This window comes from Cyrtonyx montezumae, unplaced genomic scaffold (genome assembly GCF_038088225.1).
Source record: "Cyrtonyx montezumae isolate F1298 unplaced genomic scaffold, pur_monq_1.0 scaffold_9, whole genome shotgun sequence".
NCBI classification, from domain to species: Eukaryota; Metazoa; Chordata; class Aves; order Galliformes; family Odontophoridae; genus Cyrtonyx; species Cyrtonyx montezumae.
Window position 1 is genome coordinate 9,491,251 of NW_027072100.1, and position 18,856 is coordinate 9,510,106.

At 49.1% G+C, this 18,856-nt stretch overlaps 1 protein-coding gene across 1 annotated transcript in view; it reads right to left on the bottom strand.

Moving 5' to 3' along the window:
- The window catches only part of MYT1 (myelin transcription factor 1), a 52,354-nt gene that overhangs the window by 20,604 nt on the left and 12,894 nt on the right, over positions 1 to 18,856 (bottom strand). The window contains exons 2-10 of the mRNA XM_065754136.1: positions 16,807 to 16,907; positions 10,319 to 10,373; positions 8,533 to 8,563; positions 5,713 to 5,775; positions 4,944 to 5,191; positions 3,317 to 4,189; positions 2,579 to 2,713; positions 1,105 to 1,195; positions 149 to 262 (exon numbers count right to left, since the gene is read on the bottom strand). Coding sequence (XP_065610208.1) covers positions 149 to 262; positions 1,105 to 1,195; positions 2,579 to 2,713; positions 3,317 to 4,189; positions 4,944 to 5,191; positions 5,713 to 5,775; positions 8,533 to 8,563; positions 10,319 to 10,373 — 1,610 coding nt within the window. The 5' untranslated portion in view covers positions 16,807 to 16,907. The remainder of the gene's footprint in view (positions 1 to 148; positions 263 to 1,104; positions 1,196 to 2,578; positions 2,714 to 3,316; positions 4,190 to 4,943; positions 5,192 to 5,712; positions 5,776 to 8,532; positions 8,564 to 10,318; positions 10,374 to 16,806; positions 16,908 to 18,856) is intronic.

The window sequence follows — 18,856 nt, forward strand, 5'->3', positions numbered from 1 at the left end:
ATTGTCCTCAATGCCCTCTCTGGGATCATCAATTAAATATCTCCCCACCTTGGTGAGACCTATGATCATAATAATAGGACTCAGCAGTATCAGGATACAGCGGGAGCAAGCTGGCTGCTGCTGCGGTGCTGCTTCTCATCCCACGTACCTGAGGATCCGGTCAGAGTTGGAGCTGGGCTTTGAAGGATCACCAGACTGGGTTTGTTGCTTTTCATGCGATTTGGCTAATTTTTCAGCAGCAGCAATGGGGCACCCAGATAAACTGTGAGTTAAAAGAAAAAGAGAAAAGAAAAAAAAAGAAAAAAAAAAGCAGAGTGTGAGGGATGTGTGTGGAAATCTTCACTTGTTCCAGAGACTCAGAGCTACACTGAGCCCATGAGAAAAAGGTTTGCCTTTAAAGTCTTCCTTGTTAGTATTATCCTAGTTCATCCTCAGTCTTGGCCAGCAGCAAAGCAGCCGAACACCAAGTACCCAACCTGTCCCCTCCTGACCCCATCTGAGCTGCAGTCCCACAGCACTGGCACCTAAACTCCTTCATCATCTGTACTGCAGCCTAAATATTGTAGAAATCCCCAGAAATCCTTCAAACTGCCCCACCACCAAAAACAAACATCACCCTCTGTTCATTATGTCTCCTCCTTGAGCCCCAACCAGAAATCACAGAATCACTAAGGTTGGAAAGACTACTAAGATCATCTAGTCCAACCATCAGCTCATCACCACCATACCACTGAACCACATCACTCAATGCAACATCTATCTTCATTCTGAACACCCCCAGGGACAGCAACTCCACCACTTCCCCAGGCAGCCTGTGTCAATGCCTGCCTATTCTTTCTGAGAATAACTTTTTCCTAACATCTAACCTGAAATCACTGCTCCATCCTGCTGTCCCATGTCCCATGTCCCATATATTTGCCTTATCAAAGAACCATTAAGGTTGGTAAAGAACGTTAAGGTCCTCTAGTGCATTGGGATCACCCCTTCTTCACTCACCCTGCTTACAGCACCCCAAATGTGAGGGCTGTATTGCAGGAGTGAAACCTGTGACCCTGGAGCTGTGCCCTGCTGGCCCTGCCACTATGCATCAGTGGAAGACGGTACCTCCTGTGCGTATTGCGGTTGCTGTTGACGTGACCCTGTCCTGTGCAGCCTGGTGTGGGGCATTTCAACACGTTCTCGTGCATCGCCAAGACTTCAGAGCAAGCAGGGGAAGGGAAGAAGGAAAGGGAGACAAAAACGATAAAAATCTGAGAAAAAAAGGAAACAAAACCAGAAACCAACACAAATCATCAAGTCTCCCCTTCCTAGAAATCAGGAAATGCGAAACACTGCAATTAGAATCTGTCTGCATGGAGAAAAAATAGATTTGCAAGGCAGCACGGCTCAGGTCAGCGCTAGATTAGCATCTCCGTGCACAGACAGGGCTTTCTCCCTGTTTGCTGATTGCAATCCAGTTCCCCCAGCCAACCCCCACCACCGTTTTGGAGCTAGGTCTCCCAGTCTCAGGTAGTTTTAAGTGACTGAAGCTGTATCTCCGCTGTTATCCTGAGGACTGGTCTTTGTTTGATTTTTGAAAATTTTAATCTTCAGGATTACTGCTTCCTTCGGCGCTGACCTTATAAGTAAAGAAAATAATTTGGTTTGCAAGCCTTTCTGAAGCACACACCTTGTGTTTTTTATTTATTAGTATTTTTTCTTGCATACGGGCCTGTGTGAAGATAGCCGTACTTTCTCCCTGTTTCCCGTGGCTCTGTGTTTACGGCAGGTCTGCAACCTTTGAAATTACTGATAAGGAAGGAAGCTTTCATTTTCATTTTTTGTCTATTATGCCCTTATCATAAACATAAGACATTTATTTTTTATGTATATGCACAAGGAAAGCAATTTAGGACGCTGGTAGGGAGGTAGAAAGAAACTCTCCCTACGTTTCTGTATATAAAAATCTGTTAGGTTGACGATAAATATTTTCTCAGTGCAGTGCTTTGTGAATTTTACAGCATCAGAGGAAACTCAGATGTCCTCCTCATCCTGAGCACCTCCTGTCCTTTGCCACATGGCAACGCCATCACGTTTGAATGCCAGGAAAGAGAGCTTTCTCCTTCTCCCTGGTGTGATATCCCAAATAGAGAAAAACACAAGAAATTCAATGTAAAGGTGGCAACAGTTCAGCACACCCCCGGAGGTGGTCAGTCATTTTTAGAGTACCTTTGATTTTCAGAGAAGGGACCTCATTCTCCACAGGATGGTGCTAAAATCTTTAAGAAGGGTCTGACTTTCCTATAATCACCATAGCATTTCCCATTAAGGTTGTTACCACTTTGGTGGAGAGAACCATCCTAGAACAGTTTGAAAAAGCACCACGCCACGCCAGAGACTTGGTTACACCCCAAGAATGAATGCCTGACTTCTGCTGGGGACTCAGCCACAACATTCACACCATTTGGGACTTCCTGGAGTGCCCACTGACCTATAGTTGGCTCTGTCCACTAGATGTGAAATTCTCCCTTCAGAAATAAGGCTCCAGTCTAATTCAAACAAGCTGTTATCCTACTGGGCACCCGGGTCCTGTACTCACTCTCAGGGGGGATCCTGTCTTTGTGTGGACATCCAGAGAGGCTGCGGTGGTGAGGGTAGAGTCCTGTGACATGGCCAGTCCCATCGCAGCCAGGCGTCGGACATTTGATTTCTCGCTTCTCAGGTCTTGAGGGATCTAAGGGTTGTAGAGAAAGCAAAGTGGTGAGCAACTTAGTGGTTTTGGAGGGGAAAAGGTGGGAAGGTTTGGAAGAATTATTGGAAAAATTGCCCTGGATGCTTCCCACCGCTCTTCCAGTCAATGAGGGACATTTCTTTGGGTTTGGAGACTTTTTCCAAAAATGCAACTGTAACACTGGAAACAAATGGGAAAAGCAATTGGAGCATCTCCTGGATGGAGTCACTCACCCTACCAAGCCTGTATCCAGCTGCACAACAAGCACATGCCAACCCCTCACTGGCTGTGCCTGGACTCCTGCCCTTGCACCAAAACCCATCTGGATTTTATACCAACCCTACAATTCAGACTGAGATTTTCAAGGCCAGTAGGCAATTTAATCACGTGATTCCCCTGCTGAGACTTGGAGCCCTCCATCATTCTGGGCCTTCACTGCTGACCTCTAGCTATGTCCTCATTTCTCCGAGCATTGAGAATCTGTGGCTAAATTCCCTGCGTGTGTTGTGAACTCTCCCAGCAGACTAACTTTTCCTGAAGCTGAGCAGGTCTGTACCTGGGAATAGGAGGAAAGAACAGTCATAGAAGCTCATCCCCATACCCCACCTTTGCCATAGTAGCTCTTTCGGATACTGTCCAGTGGTTTGCTCTGCTTCTCCTCGACCTGGAAGTGCTTTACATGCTCTCCTGGCAGCCGGCTGGGCTCCCTCACAATTTTCACCTGCTCAGCCTTCAGTGCGATGGCTTGTTCCAGCAGCCCCAGGTTCCCCCTCGTCATCATGTCGTACATTTCTGACTCATCGGTCACCGCAGACTTCTGGGAGTGGACATCATCATCTTTGTCATCATCTGACCGGACCTCCACGATGACCGAGTACTCGGGCTTAGGGCTGAACTGCCCTTCACAGTGGCTTTTCTGAGTGTCCTGAGAAGTATGAGGAGCTTCTTCACAGATTACTTCAGGAGCCAGTTCTTCCTCCTCTTCGTCCTCTTCCTCCTCCTCCTCCTCTTCTTCTTCTTCTTCCTCTTCCTCCTCCTCATCTTCATCCTCATCTTCATCCTCCTCATCCTCTTCCTCTGCTTCAGCTTGCATGGCCTTCTGGAGCTTGCAGGACTCTTCACAGTTTGTGTCATCCTGGTGCTCCGGACACAGCTCACTGCTGCGTTCACTAGTGACCTCAATGACTTCCTCTGCATCCTCAGTTTGGATGATAATCTCCTTGTCACACTCCTCCTCCACGATCTCCTCTCCTGCATCCTCATGGACCAGGTGCACAATGTTGGATGGTGGCTTGGACACCTGCAGCTCAGCTTCGGGCAGCTGCCCTTCAATGGCGAGGGTTTCCTCTGCTATTTGGCCTAGGTTTAGGAGAGAGTTGGCGATTATTTCTTGGTAGTTGCTATAGTTGGCCTTGCTGGGCCCAGACGTACTTGTTGCTGGTTTTTGTCCATAGTGGGCTGATTTTGCTGGGCTTCTCTCTGAGAAGGATGGGGGAAGAAAAAGGAGGGAAGAAACAAGGAAGGGAGAGAAGGAGGGAAGGAAGGAAGGAAGAAAGAAAAGCAAAAGGAAAAAACAGTAATGATATACACTTGTAAACATCTCTGTCTTTTTTAAGCTTAATTGAAACTAGAGCCTTGCTGTTATACCTCTTGTGCAGCCTAATTTATTGAACTGGGGAATGGCAGATAAAAAGTGAATTTCCTCATGAAAGCTTTTGTGGTTCTCAGATATGTGCTGTTTCCCAGACCCCGATTGCCATCAGCTGTCTGTCCCTCATTCCTAGTGCTCCCCAAACCAGGGCATCTGCATGGGGGAGTGATGCCATGGCAGGACCCTGGCAGACATCTGGCTTGTTTGCTTGTTACTCCTGCCACTGGAAAGCAGATGGATGTACAGCTCCTGCTCCAGGGAGCCCAGCCAAGCCCACTGGCACTGAAGGAGGACTGCAGGCTGCCATCCTCATCATGCAGAGAGCTCCTCTGTGCTTTCCAGGAGTCACTCCCCGGGGAGCATTCCTGATGGAAGAGCTCTCACTTTGAAGACTCCAAGACAATCTGTGCGTAACCCATCACAGCTTAACCAGAGCTCTGCTGCTGTGCTTCCACCAAACATAATAACTGCAGGACCCATCATTGTACATGATTCAGAGGAGCTATAACTCTTGGTTATTAACACTCACTGCCCTTTATTCATCTACAGAACACAACTCTGCAATCAATAATGACAAAGCACCTTCTGCCGGCTCGGGGCTGCGGGTCTCCTCCTGCTCCACCGCCTCCGCCTCATCCTCCTCCAGTGTTCCCTCGGACTCCTCGGAGCCGGACTCCTCCTTCGCCTCGGCCTCCTCGCTGCCGTCGCTGTCGACGTTGTAGCCTTCATCCAAGGCCAGCTTGAGTGGGTGGGATTTGCGCTTCGACACCAGGTGCTCGGCCTCCGCATCCTGAAGTTTCCTCTTCTTGGCTAGAGGGCAGCTTTGCAGACTGCAGATGGGATTTAAGGAGCACAGAGGGGGCATTGCCCCGGTGAGAAAGGCACCATCTAGGGCATCTCAACCAGACAGGCAAAGGCAAGGACGGTAAATACGTGAATGTTAAGAAATATGTAGATTTTCAGCATTTTTAATCTGTTTTAGCCAGAAAATTTGCTATCAGACATTGACTTCATGCAATGCCTGATAGTGGCTTTATGCAGAAGGCACTGCAAACTTGCCAAACTCATGCCACCAGCCTGACCTGTGGACAGTTGTTGTCATCACTGCTGGTTGACAGCCACCGGTGCCACCATGAAACCTGGCAGAGGACACAAAACCTGCCCCTGAGCCAAGTGCTGCTGCATTGGTTTGAGGTCTACATGAAGGCTGCTCATAGCCTGGTGAAGGAGATGCCCCAAGACCTGCCTGGACTGACGGACCAACAGCAAGCACCATCCAGACCAATATACCCGTGTCTTTAGGCTTCTTGCTGGCGTTTTTCCATCCCCATTTCCTCTGACCCAGCCTTACCTTCTGTGTCTTGCATACTTCCCACGGATGTGTCCTGAGCCGTTACAGCCTGGGGTTGGACAGCTTGAGAAGGAAGCAAGCAACCATCAGGAACAGCAGTTAAGGCTGGGATAATTCATTTTTAATCAGAAAGTGTTATCAACTATGGTCAGTTAAACAGGTTCTGTGCACAAGAAACAAAATAGCCACAAAAAAAGGAGATAATTTCCCTCAAATGCTGCAGCTTGTCCCTTTGAAATCCAAGTGAGGAGGGCAGGAGAGCAGCTTCGCAGTTTGCTAAAAATTAATGAAATGACTCACCCCATTTAATTAGATGAATGGTTCATTATAGTTTTATGAGTATGTTTAATTAAGGATTTGCATGTGTAAGAGCAAGCTTCTAAAAAGCAGACAACTACTGCTCTCTGCCTCCCCACCTGCACTCTGCGGTCTTTTACACCAAACATGGGGTTCTCACTTAGTTGAGTATGAGGGTCCTGGCACTGAGACATGGGGGGGTCCTGTCGAAAAGCACAGGCTGGAACAGGTAGAAGATGCTCAGCTTCTAGCCACATTGGGTGAGGGCCACCAGGATGCACTGCCCCACAGTGCCCATAGTCTCACTTTTGGGGGAACAGATGGGATAGAGGTGCTCAGATCTCCCAAATCCCTGCACTTGCTCCTGCTGCTCAGCAGAATAGGACTTGTTAAAGACTTCGCTGGCATTCTGGGCTAGCATCCCTCGGCATGGGGCCCACACACTTGCCCTGCAGAGGTAATTAATCCCAGCTCCAGAAGCAAGAAGGGCTTCAGATAAGAAGCATTAAAGCAAATATTTTCTGGCAAAACCAGATTACGGCATTGATTATAGGATGCCCAAGTGACTTGCCTGATGTCTGAGGGATTCTGGAGACATGTAGGATTAATAACCTCATTTAGCACCGTATCACCCTTGGCTCCGGAAGCTGGAAGCACTAATGAAATCTCTTGTGACAGCGCAAGGGGAGAAGGCACTGCCAGCCCAGAGGGATCCAGCCAGCCTGATAGGCTTGGTGTAAAAGACACAGGATGATATTAAATAGCATGAGGTCAGGCTTTGGGGATGCAGAATCTCTGCTCTCAGCAAAGCCCAGCCCTTGCTGAAAGCTCAGCATCATGTGCATGGGAGCTCACTGATGGAGCAGCGGTGCTGCGTGCACCAGCAGGTTGAGTTGTTGATGGATTGGTCCTACACAACACCACGAACAATCCAGATAGCTTCATTTGAAGACGATTCACCCCAAAACCAGGACATGCGTGACGGACAGCTTCCCCCCTCTGCTGATGAACTCCAAGTCCATTTCACTTTAATCACCCTCAGTCCCAACTGAGGCTGCTCTGTGCCCCAGACACACGCTGAAGTGAGTGCAGGCAGAGGACAGAGCGGTGTTTATGGCACCATCAGCGTGCCCGAAAAAGGCTTCATTCAGCAGGAAACAAGGGTGGCTCTGATGAAGATGTTACAGGCTCTTAGAAGCTTTCCTGAATCAATTAAAGCTGATTTCCCCCACCTCATTTTTAATGTGGTGAAATGAAGCCTGTAGTAAATAATAAAAAAGAACAAGTCGGGCGGCTCAGATCGGGGCTTTCCGTAGCAGGTGGCAATTTGGGATGTCTCCAGTGTGTTGATTTAATCTCATAAATAAACCTCAGCACAGAGGTGATGCTCTGGGCCAGGGCTTCCCCGTCCCCACACCTCTGTCCCCTGTGGGGTTTCGTGCATCTTGGCAGAAATCCCAAAACCAGAAAGGGGCTTCGGGATCTATTGAAGCCTCTCTCCTTCCCTGCCACAGCCACTGCCCGACCTGCTCTCCCCCTCCCGGAGCCTTCGTGTGTTTGACAAAAGGGCCGCTTATTGTTATGCAGACCATGCCCTGCTTCCAATTAGTCGATTAATCGTCCAGTTAATCAGGCAATTAGGTGACAGCTGCAGAGATGGCTTTGTGGAGCACTCTGTCCTGCCCCTTGTATATGTCACCTGCTCCAATTACCACCTCCACTCAAGTGTTCAGCAATAAAAGTTGGAGAAGTGGCGTGCCCACCGCTCGCTCCGCAGCTCTCCAGAGTAATCGGGGAGCAGAGGAGCAGAAATGCTCTGAAATTGGGTTGGTTAAGGTCCAATTACTCTTTGACACGTGCAGCTTTCTAACAGAGCTGCTAGGCAAGGCGGCCCATGCTATTAGTGCCTGCCCAGGTTAAAGTCTCCTACCTCTCCCATAGCCCTTGTGCGAGGTTTAAAGGCAGCTGAGGGGCTGAGAAGGCTGTTATTTATAATGAGAAGCTCTGTCGGGCCACAAAGACTCGCTCCAGCTCTTTTGACTGCTGCTGTATGCATGCCAGTGCTGCTAAATGAGTGACAGTGGGACCTCTGCAGGTCAAAAAGGGACACGAGGCCGAAGGAGGAGCATCTGGCCTGAGAAGTGATGTGGCATAGCATTGTTTGGGGGCAAAATACACAAAGATATTCTGCTCTGTACCTAATGATCCTGTAACTTGAAGCACGGGCATCAGGCTTTACTGGAGTGGATGGAGATCTTTCAGTCTAATGCAACACACCCAGAGCTTGTGTTATCACCCCTTTAACCCCAGTGGTTCCTCCAGCATGCATTGGCCAAGAGGCGCCCCAAATACTTGGCCATGGCAAAGCACCCACCCACATGAGCCATCCAGCAAGATCTCCACCCATCAGCCCCCTGGGTTCACTCCCCACACCAGGTCCCAGCCTGGCCAGCAGCAGCAGGAGCCCAGCATGGGGAATCCATCCCTCCCGCCAGCACCAAGGAGGAAGAACAGGGTCCTTACCTCACCTCCTGGCTGATGAGCTCCGTGGGCACTGGGCGAAGGGCGAGAGGCAGCAAGGGAAACAAAGACACAGTCACAAACCCACACAGTGCTCGATCCCCCACAGGGCACCTCCCTTTGCAGGGGATGCTCTCCTAGTTCATAGGACTCTGCAGGCATCCCATTTGGGGAAGAAAGTACAAATCTCTGTCATCGTTTTCTGCATGCCAGCCCGCTGGAAATCATAACCTTGCCTTGGAAATGCTCATGCCTGCTCTTAAGCATGTGAGCACGTGTTTGCAGCATCAGCAGCTACCTCTCTCTTTAAATGACAACTTTAAAGTCAGTAGTGCTATATTGATTTACATGCATAGGACTGAAAAGCTTATGAGAAAGAAGTGAATTTTCTCACACTTTCTCTGTGTTTGCCTTTAGAATATTCTCCTTAATTACTTTTTGCACCTTTCACTACTGATTTGCAGCAATGACAACTTTTAACTCCATCACATCACTGGGCACATTTTTCTCCTCCCTTATCACTCAGACACATGGCTTTTAAGGGCAGACAATTGCTTGTAGGGATGTTGGGGATTATCCCTCCTTGTGAATAAGAGGACATCCCACTGCTTATAGCAACAACATACATCATGCTGTTGCTGAAAACCTTCCATCCAGCCAAGAATCCAAACAATCAGGAGGGAAAAAAAAAAAAAAAACAACCCACAACATAAGCTAAATTTGCCCAGGCTAAAAAACTATCACATGCTTGCTCAATTTGTTTGAGCTAATTGGGTTTCCTGGGATCCAGCTCCTTATGGGATGACTCACAAGCTTCAACAAACTGAAGGCATTGGCAAATCCCAATTCAGTAAATTACCTTTTCACATCTAGAAACCCAGATTAGAGCGCGGTGATAGCAGGTTGTGAGAAAATAAATAGAATCAGGCCACTCTCAATAGCAAACTGAGCGAGTACTTTTGTGGAGGTGCAGCAAAACAATGAGACCCACGTAATCCAGCCTGATTCAGCACAATTGGGTTTTTAAAAGATGCTGAAGAGTGCAAGGGAAAGGTGGGATAAAGCGGGGTGGTCCAGCACAGCCACAGGGGTGAAGCTGGAACCTCCCCCTCCGTGTAAGCCAGCCCCATTCATCCTTCCCCTCCAGCCACCTTTGCAATTAATCAAATCTACATCCATAAAAAGGAATAAAAGCCACAAGGGTGCTGAGCAGCCACCGCGTGAGGCCGCAGGGCCACCCAAGCGATGCACCACGCTACGCATCACAGCACCTCACCTCCTACCCGAGAGAGAAAGCACAGGATGAGAGAGCTGCACGTATTTTAACGCTGGAAAATAACAAGCAATCAAGCTTTGCATTAACTCTGCCCTCACGTCCCTGCTGGCAGACAGCCCTGTTTGCTTCTGCAGCATGCACTACTTCTGCCAGGCGCGCTCAGATGTGCAACTTCAAAGCTGCTGGCAGAGTGTGCATGATGAAAGCCCCGGGAGCTGATCTGAAGCTACAGCGATTGCCATCCCATAAAGCAACGCATGCAAAGGGGCTTTTGCTTTTTGCCTTCTTTTCTTTCTTCTTTTTTTTTTTTTTCCTTAGGTGCAGGGGATGAGGGAAACAGGGAAGGAGGGTTAAACATTATAAGGAGCTGTAAAAGTTTGTGGCTGAGTTTCCAAGGCTCGTGGACAAAGATCAGCAGGGGCAGAGGGGGAGGCAGAGACTGTGATTTCAAGAGCCCCCACCCAGCCCAGACCTGGTAAAGTGCAGGGAGCTCAGGGACAGCCAACTGCTCACCTCTGACAGACTTTGATCGCGTGCGTGCTCTCTTATCGTCATTTTCTAAACTCATCTAGAATGGAAAGAGAATGTAATTGTGAAAAGATAACACTAAAATTATCACCAGAAGCAATTATCCCACGTGGTTGTAGCCCTGTGTAAAGAGCTGAAACAGCCCTTTCTTGCACTGCTTGTAGCATTGAAGCCAAAGTCATTCATTTTGAAGGTGGAAGGCACAATTTGAACACCCAATATTTGCAACTTAATGCTAATTTCCACATTCCAGGACACAGCCACGGGGCTGTAATCTCTACTGGTAGTGAGCGTGCAGTTGAAACAGCCCCAACAAAGACAGCCATGGGGTCCAAAATCCCCTTGCTAACACCAGAAGAGAGTTCTCAAGATTTACACCAAAAAAAAAGTAACCCAGAACCTCTGTGAGCAGATAGCAAATTTCAGCATTGAGAATTCTCTGAATTTTTGGTGCTGCTGTGGTTTTTTGGTTTTGCTTCCTGTGCCCAGGAAGGGTGATCCCTCATGTAACACACTAAAGAGCAACCTCGCCTCTGTGCTCAGATGTGACACAGAGGGTGCATCTAAATAACCCCTGCACAACGTGGACATCAAACAGGAGGGTCTGCAGGGAACACGGGTATGAATAAGTAACATCACGGACTTCAAAGCACTTGCTATTAATTAAACATCACAGCATGCCATGAGCAAGGCTGAAATGCAGCCAGTGCCGGGCTGCAGCACGGTCCCCATGCCATGGTGTGGGTGGGAGAGCTGAAATTAGCCGTAACCAGAGCTGGTAGCAAAGGCAGAGGGTGTCCAGGCAAGGGGAGATGAGGTGGCTAGGAGAGCAGAAATGGGATGCATCAAGCTTATAAAGTTGCCAGAGGGGTTAGGGAGCTGATTTAATGCATCACCACTGTCCTGCCCAGGGGGGACTGTGGCTGCTTGGATGTAGGTTGCCTAAATCTCATTGTGTTGCCCTCCAGTAGGAATAGAGCCAGGTGGGATGGGGCCCTGGACAGCCTCATCTGCTGGGTGGCAACCAGCTCACCACTGGGAGGTTGGATCTTTAAGATCCCTTCAAACCCAACCATTCTTTGATTCTATGTTCTACGATGAAGATCTCAAGGTAAAAAAATCTGAGTCATCAAACAGCAATGGGCTATGCAGAATGGGAGCCTGATAGGTTGGGAACGAGGTGATTTTGGCTTTATTGCTGAATGTGACACCTGGGGACATTTCCTTTTAGGAAAGAGAAAGAGGGAAGAGGACTGCTTCCAAGGGACATTTAACATGATAATAACAAACGCTGTTCAGCACATGCTCCTTAGAGCAATCCTCTCTAAGTCCCAACTGGATCCAACCAGTTCCTGTGCCATCCCCGAATGAGGTTTGAAAGCAAATCCAAATGAAGGAGAGACAGCAGAGGAAGGGACACACGTGGAGAGCACATGCTGCCACAAAACTCCCACGTGCATCTCTAAACTCTTCCTGGCTGGGTGCTGGGCAGGCAGGGGGAGGTCCCAGCCAATGGAGCAGCATGGCTGGAAGCCCCTCATTATGAGGCTGAAATTCCCCCAGCACCCCTCTGCTGGAGCCCTCCAGCAACATGCACCACCACAGTGATTTATGTGATTTGCTGGGTAGGGAGATTGGAGGGGGGAAAATAATCCTAAAAATTAAAAGAGAAAAAAAAAATCAAACCTGAAGCAATTTATGCATCCTGTCAGCATTCAGCTCGTGGCACCGCGGTGTAATGCTCTGCGTTTATTACAATCTTCCCAATAACACAGCAGACAATTACTATAATTTCTATTTTTAAAGCCCCAGCTCCCCACAGACCAATGGCTCACGCTTAAAGTGTGGAGAGGAGCAGGTGTCAAAGGGACTTCATTACATTTATGAGCCTTTCGGAGCCGCCAAGCGCTCAGCATCTCACTTAATGCTGCACACTGACAATGCTACGTGCGACTGCTGGGAGCCCGCACTCTACCAAAATGAATTTCAGAGAGGATTGTTATTTTGGTGGTCGTATTTTCTTCTTTTCTTTTTTGGACAGCATTCCCAGGGAAATGGCACGCTTTTGGCTGGGGCCTCGGCAGTGTGGGCTTCCTGATGATAAATTCAGAGTCGGTACAGGGAGGGCTGGGGGCAACCGAGCCGGTTCACACACCATCATGAAAACAGCCCAGAGGAAGGGACCAAGGGGAAAGCATGAAGCTTGGGTTCTCAGGATCAGGTGCAGGAGGTTGCAGGAAGCCACTGCCCTTTGGTGTTGTCAGTGAGAAGCCCTCTGGACAGAGCTCTGTGGGGTGAAACTTCAGGTCACGCCGTGCGTGTTTGTGGTCGTGGAGACCACTGGAGCAGTTACATTTGTTCTCCCTCCTGCTCGCCTTACAGCCAGGCTGAGAAACCCTCCGGATTTCATTATTTTTATCTCTTAATGGAAAATAAGCAATTAGAAGGGAAATCTGGAAATAAATGATGGCTACCAGATGCTGCCCCCAAAGTACACGAGTTGAGCTAGGACAAGGCAGGTCTGTACAGCTCCTCCTCACCTGAGAAGCCTCCAGCAGGTCTTGCAACCCTATTCCATGGCACCAGACAGACAACAGAACCTACACGGGGTCAGGATGCTCACATTGTGGCTCAACCATGTTGATGAGGGCTTCCCTCCACCCCTGGTGCCTCTCCTCCTGCCCTATTCTCTCTGAAGGTCCTTTGGTGCAGGGACTGTTTCTCACTGTATCCTGCACTGAGGATCTTTCTGGCTTAATACAAGCAATACCGATGGCATCCTGATGCTGCATATCAATAGGGTTCAGAGAGAGAAACTCAAAAGCCAGTTTAACCCGAGTGCTGTATGAATTTTAAGAGCATCCTCATGCAGTTGCAGTCCTGCTCTGCTCCAGGACCACAGCGACACAGTGCAGGAACAGCAGAGCACAGCTGACGTTTAATTCTTACAAACTGTCTACAGAGCTGATATTTTCATCTTTTCTTATCTTCATACACATTTATTTTCCGAAGGAAGGCTGAGGCAGTGGCATAAAACTGCTGGAGCCTCCCAAGCTCAGCCACCCAGGTGCACTGTGCTCCAGCAGCTCTATGCAAATACCCCATTAAGGGCCATGCTGAAATTCCCCAAGGTCAGCAGTAATACTTTATATGTATTCAAGAGCAGCACGGAGCTCAGAGAAAATAAACACGCTGAAAAAGCCTTCAGCCGGACAAAGGGAGGTGAGGATTCAGCAGGAATATTTATTTTACTCTGAAAGCAGCAGAGCTGCCACCAGTGCTTATTTGTGGATAGTGCAAAATGCCATTTGCAAGAAGCTGTGTCTGAGGGACAGACAGAGTGAGCTTCTATTTTAAGTTTAAAAAAACCCTCAAGAACTAGATTTTCTCAACAGCAAGTAGAGCAGGAGGAGGAAAATGACAGAAGGAATGATGTTTTTCCTACTTAAGAGTTGAACAGTGGGTTTCTACTTGGTCTTCCCTCTTTTACAGCTCCAAAGAGCCCCTTCTCCAGCACAAAGAAACAGACAGAGCTGACCAACTAAATGGGACCTCTTTTCCACTGCAGGAGGACAGCCCAGCTCTCAGGGGTGGTTTCTTTCAAAGCCAGGGTGAGCTAAGGGAAGGGTGAAGGATGGTGCATGGGAAAAAGCCACCATCTCCAGCCTTGTCCCAGCAGTCAAGCTCCCTCAGGCTCTCACCAGGGAGGATCAGTTTGCTGATGAATTTGAACTCCCTTATTCCCCAAGGATTGGGCCATGAGCCTGGACCATCCCCAAGAGTAAAGAATGTGACGCCAAGGTCTGGCTGGATGACTGCACAGAGGACTATGGGAGAAATCCAGGGCACCAAAACTACCCCTCAACGCCCACCCAGGAGTAAGGATGGGTTTGAATGGCTTGGCCTGATTTCTCTTCCCTTTGCTTTTTAGTTTTCAGAAAGGAATCCCTCATGTGCTACTTCAGGCTGCACATGGGAGGAGACACTCGGACCTGAGTGACCAAGTGTCCCCTTGCCCTCTGCAAAGTGCCATGGCATCAGCAGTCAGTGCAGGAAGTGCAGAGACCATCCCACTGCACTTTCTCCTGCTGCTAATATTTAAAAAATAATAAGAAGGGACTGAGGAGGAAACACTCTTGTCTCAAAAGCCTCCCTCTGCTTCCACAGAGGGCTGAATGTTGCTGAAAGCTTCTATGCCAGCCCAGGAGCTCACAGCTGCTGTTTAATAACCACACTCTGAAGCTGAGTTTTTCCCCCTGCTGCTTGATTTAAATCCTCCTGACGTCCCACCTATCACAAGCCCCATCCTCGGCTGAACAAAATGCTGTCTGCCTGAGAAAAGATGCCCTCCTCAGTGCTCTCATTCAGGGGAGGATTTTGCCTTGACATCTTCAAGCAAAAGAAAAACACAGCTTGTACCCCCCTCCAATGAAAAAGAATCACAGCCACATCACAAACATCCTCCTGAAGTTGTGCTGCCACTTTTCAACTGCAAAAAGAATCCAATCCCGCAAACATACACACACACACACAAAAAGAAAAAGAAAAAACTCTGCAAATTAAACATTTACAGAGCACTAATGCTCTGTCGCTGTAGGAGCAGTATCCTCTGCACGAGTGAAGCGGAGCAGAAGAGATGCTCCCGAGCATCACACTTGAAACAGCCCCAGCTGCAGCGTGCTGCACAGCGCTGGCATTCAGAGTGATTTCATATGCAGTGGTTTAGGTCGACATATACTTTCCTCTTGACTGTTTGAAAGTGCTACAACAGGCAATCCAAACACCATTTCAGGTGCAGAGGGACCTAAGCAGCTCAGTACGTGCCAACAGCTCTTATGCCAAAAGAGGAGGGATAGGGGAGGAAAAAGAAAGGAAAAAAATATCACAGCTCCTCAATCCCATTGTTCTCAGACTCGGTAATAAGTTGCCATTTTCATAAGATTATCTTCAAGTGGCAGTTGCTAAAGTGAGGTGAGCACATCTCCAAAGAGGATTCTGGCAGCCCTTGTCCTAGCACTGCCAGCCTTAACTGCACCAGGGAGCTCGCCAGGGTTCAGGAAAATTGGCATTTGAGAGGAAAAATATTCATTTCCCTGCCAGCCTTTGGGGCCAGGATGAGTGCAAACATGCCAGGTGCAGTTGGGTGCACGCATGGAGCACCCCTCCCTGACACCCTTCAGAGATCTTATTTCAGAACTGGCGTGAGCAATGCCATCCTGTGCCCAGAATTCTTGAGAAGCAGAAATAAATAAGTAGACGCACCACATACCCTGCTGTCCCTCCAAGCTGTGCATCCTGTAGGTTACAAGCCATAGCTGGCATGGAAAGCTACAAATAAATATCATCTGTATTTATCCGGTGGTCCTACAAAGCCAACTTGTGCCAAAACCAACGTCTGCAGACACCTGGTCCCCAGGATCCCCAAATTCCACTCCCACTTCTGCTCCCACTCCCATTTATATTGCATTAAACTACAGCTGAGCAGAACACAGGGCTGCAAGAAATGGTTAATATTAGCAGCGTGCTTGGCAAAAGCAGAGTGCTAGATGAGCACCAGGTACCAGGCACATTACCTTTTGTAATCATCACTTTATTAACATACAACAATCTTATTAAATCTCATCTAAGTGCTTATTTGGCAGGTTCAATAGAAAAAGCCTTAATTGAGCTGGCTTTAAATATAGCAACAACTGCTTACAGTGCTTTCTAAGAAGGTGCGAGCATTCCTGGCGACACCTGCACGCAGCTGACAGCTTGTTAGCCATGAAGGATGCACACACTTTCTGCTGATTTCTGCTGCTTTGGGGTTTTCTCCACGGCTTGGTTTGCTATCCCTCTTCCTACACCCCCCACCCCCAAAACTCAGTCACCCAAGGAGTGCATCCTCCACCACCCAGATGGGTCTCTGTCTGTCCTGGATGCTGTGCCTCGCTACTCAGGAACTAAATAGGGCAGGAAGCATCATTTGCGTAACGAGCAGCCCCGTTCTGTGCTTAATTAAAGCTTCCTCATCTGCTGGCAGCAGTTCCGTGCGAGGTTTGACAGCACTGCCTGGACCTCTTTCATCAGCCACAGCTGCAGCCGGCAGTGGGTGGTGGGATGAATGCCCTGCTTGTCCCTGTGGCTTCACCTGGCCTGCGCTGGGCTTCTTCTGACCAAAGTGCAGAAAGAGCCCATTTTAATAGCCCTGGGACCGACCTCAATATCCTGCTCTGAGCTGTCCTTGAAGGATGAGACCAGGGAGGAAGGGAAGATGCAAATATCTGGCCTTGACGCCAAATCTTGACAGCTGGAAGCCTCTCTGTCTGTGCACCCCACGCAGGAGTTTGAGCTCAAACAATGACTTCCAGTTCTTTCCCTTCCTGCGGGTGAAGCTGCATCCCCCCCAGCCCAGCTGGTCCAGGAGGGCTGGATCAGCAATTGGCCCTCATCCTGCTGCCACCGTCCCAGAAAAGGATGCTCGTGGGGCTCACCTTGATGCACGTGCCGTGCAGGCTGGTGGCTCCCTCGCAGCTGCTGATCTTCTCTCCACAGGTCCACCTCTGGTTCAGCAGCTCACCCCGAAACTCATTTTCTAGGGGGAGGAAGAAGAATGTGGGGTCAGGAGGATGCAAAATGGGGGTATTCAAGTTACAGCTGCCAGAGGCACAGCAGGGAAACACTATGGGAAGCACATACTTTACAAACAGACTCTGTTGCTTTCCCTTCCTCTAACACAACTTTGAACACATCCAAAGCATTGGTGCCAACCCTGCAGCACACAGGTGGCCCTTAAAAATGGAAGGCTTCCCCTCCCGCTTGCAGAATGGAGATGGAAAGCATTTGTCTCAGGACTGCTTGTCCCTGCAGCACAGCTCACCTGGGGAAACAAAGGTCACTTTGGGTGCCACCACCCCCAGCCTTTCTGTTCAATCTGTAATTGCAGCTCCCCGTGGCATTTGGAGCCTGCTCTCCAAGCCCCACTCCATTCATCTTCCAGCAGCAAAGCAAAGGAGAGGAGCTCATCCCCAGGAGTAGTCATGGAATGGAGCTGCAGACATTCACCCATTGCAGGCTGCAGAAGAGCCCAGGGCTGCTCAGCGTCCACAGCTTCAGAGCTGCCCTTCCACCCAGAAGCTTGTAGGAGAACGCACAGCAAACACTGAGGAAACCACTCAACCCTGCCTGGGTCTGTTCTTTATTCTCAGAATACTGAGGAACAGCCATAGCCTTTAGGATATGCTCCTTAGGATACACACACTGAAGGACTGGGATAACTCGATCCCGTGGTGATGTACAGTCCAAGGCAATACCTGAGAGATACGACAGTGAAAATCACCTTTGTGCATCACTTGTAAAACCCTTCTGAAGCCAAAAGAGAAGTTGAGAGATCTTTTCTAGGTTTCGTGGGAGAAATGCCTGAGTTGGAGAAATTGTTCCAAACCCTGTCTGAAACACTGGGCTCCCACAAAGGGCACAGGGCTTGGAAGCAAAAGGCAAGAGCTGCTGGAAGATTGTTCTGTTTCAGAAAAGCTCTTAGGAAAGGAAGCAGGGAGGCAGAGATAGCCAGGCAGAAGATGACGAATGAAGGAAGACATGGGAAAGAAGCTAGGAAGGGGCAGAGGAGAGGAGAATAGAGGGGGAAAATACATATATATTTCAGTAAGAAAAAGAGATGTTTCTATAACACATACATGGATCGTTACAGCCTGCCTGCTTATCTGAAGGGAGACATTTCCCAAAGCTGGAGGCTAAGAATGAGCCAGGCTGATAGCATGCTGGCTCCTGGCCTGCTCAGCATTCTCCAGTCCCACTCCTGTCCCTCTTCCCAGCCCGGCTCAGGTGGCTGCAGCAGCTCCATAACACACGAATCAGATTTCCCCTGCTCTGTGCTGCTCACATGCATCTGGTCTCCTGAGGGGGATCAGCTTGCACGCACTGTGCCCTTTCCCCTCGCCTCCGGACGTGGATTCAGCAGAAACACAGCTCACTTACACGAAGGACACTTCTGTTAACCCCTGCCTGGACCACCCAGAAGGAAAAGGAGGGCATCACCTTCAGAACCCTATTTTGCCTGTGGGAAGCAGATCCCTGAGCGATCCACACATTCTCCAGTCCCCTCCTGGGAGCTGGGACAGCCAAAGCTCCCAGCCAGGAACACTTGCATCCACTTCCCCTTGAAAAACTGCCCCAGGTGCTCTGCTGCCTGACAGATCCCTGCCTGATGTTCACATCCAGCCTCCCCCTGCTCCCTCCATCCTCTGTACTCATCCTCTGCCCAGGACTGGCTTTCTCTTTGGGTCCCTGATTAAAAAGTTCATTTTCCCATCAATGTTTACAACAGCCCACCCCAAGACATGACCACGACCCCTTCTGAAATGGGTTTTTTCCCAATCCTTGAGCCTATTAGTCCTCTCCTCTCCTTCAGAGATAGCCACCGGGGAAGGTAAGTTGTGAACCAAAGCAACGCAAGTTGGGAAAAATCTGTAAAACCTTTAGACCAACACCATCAACTCCAAATGAGAGCTGGTTTCGTTGTATGTC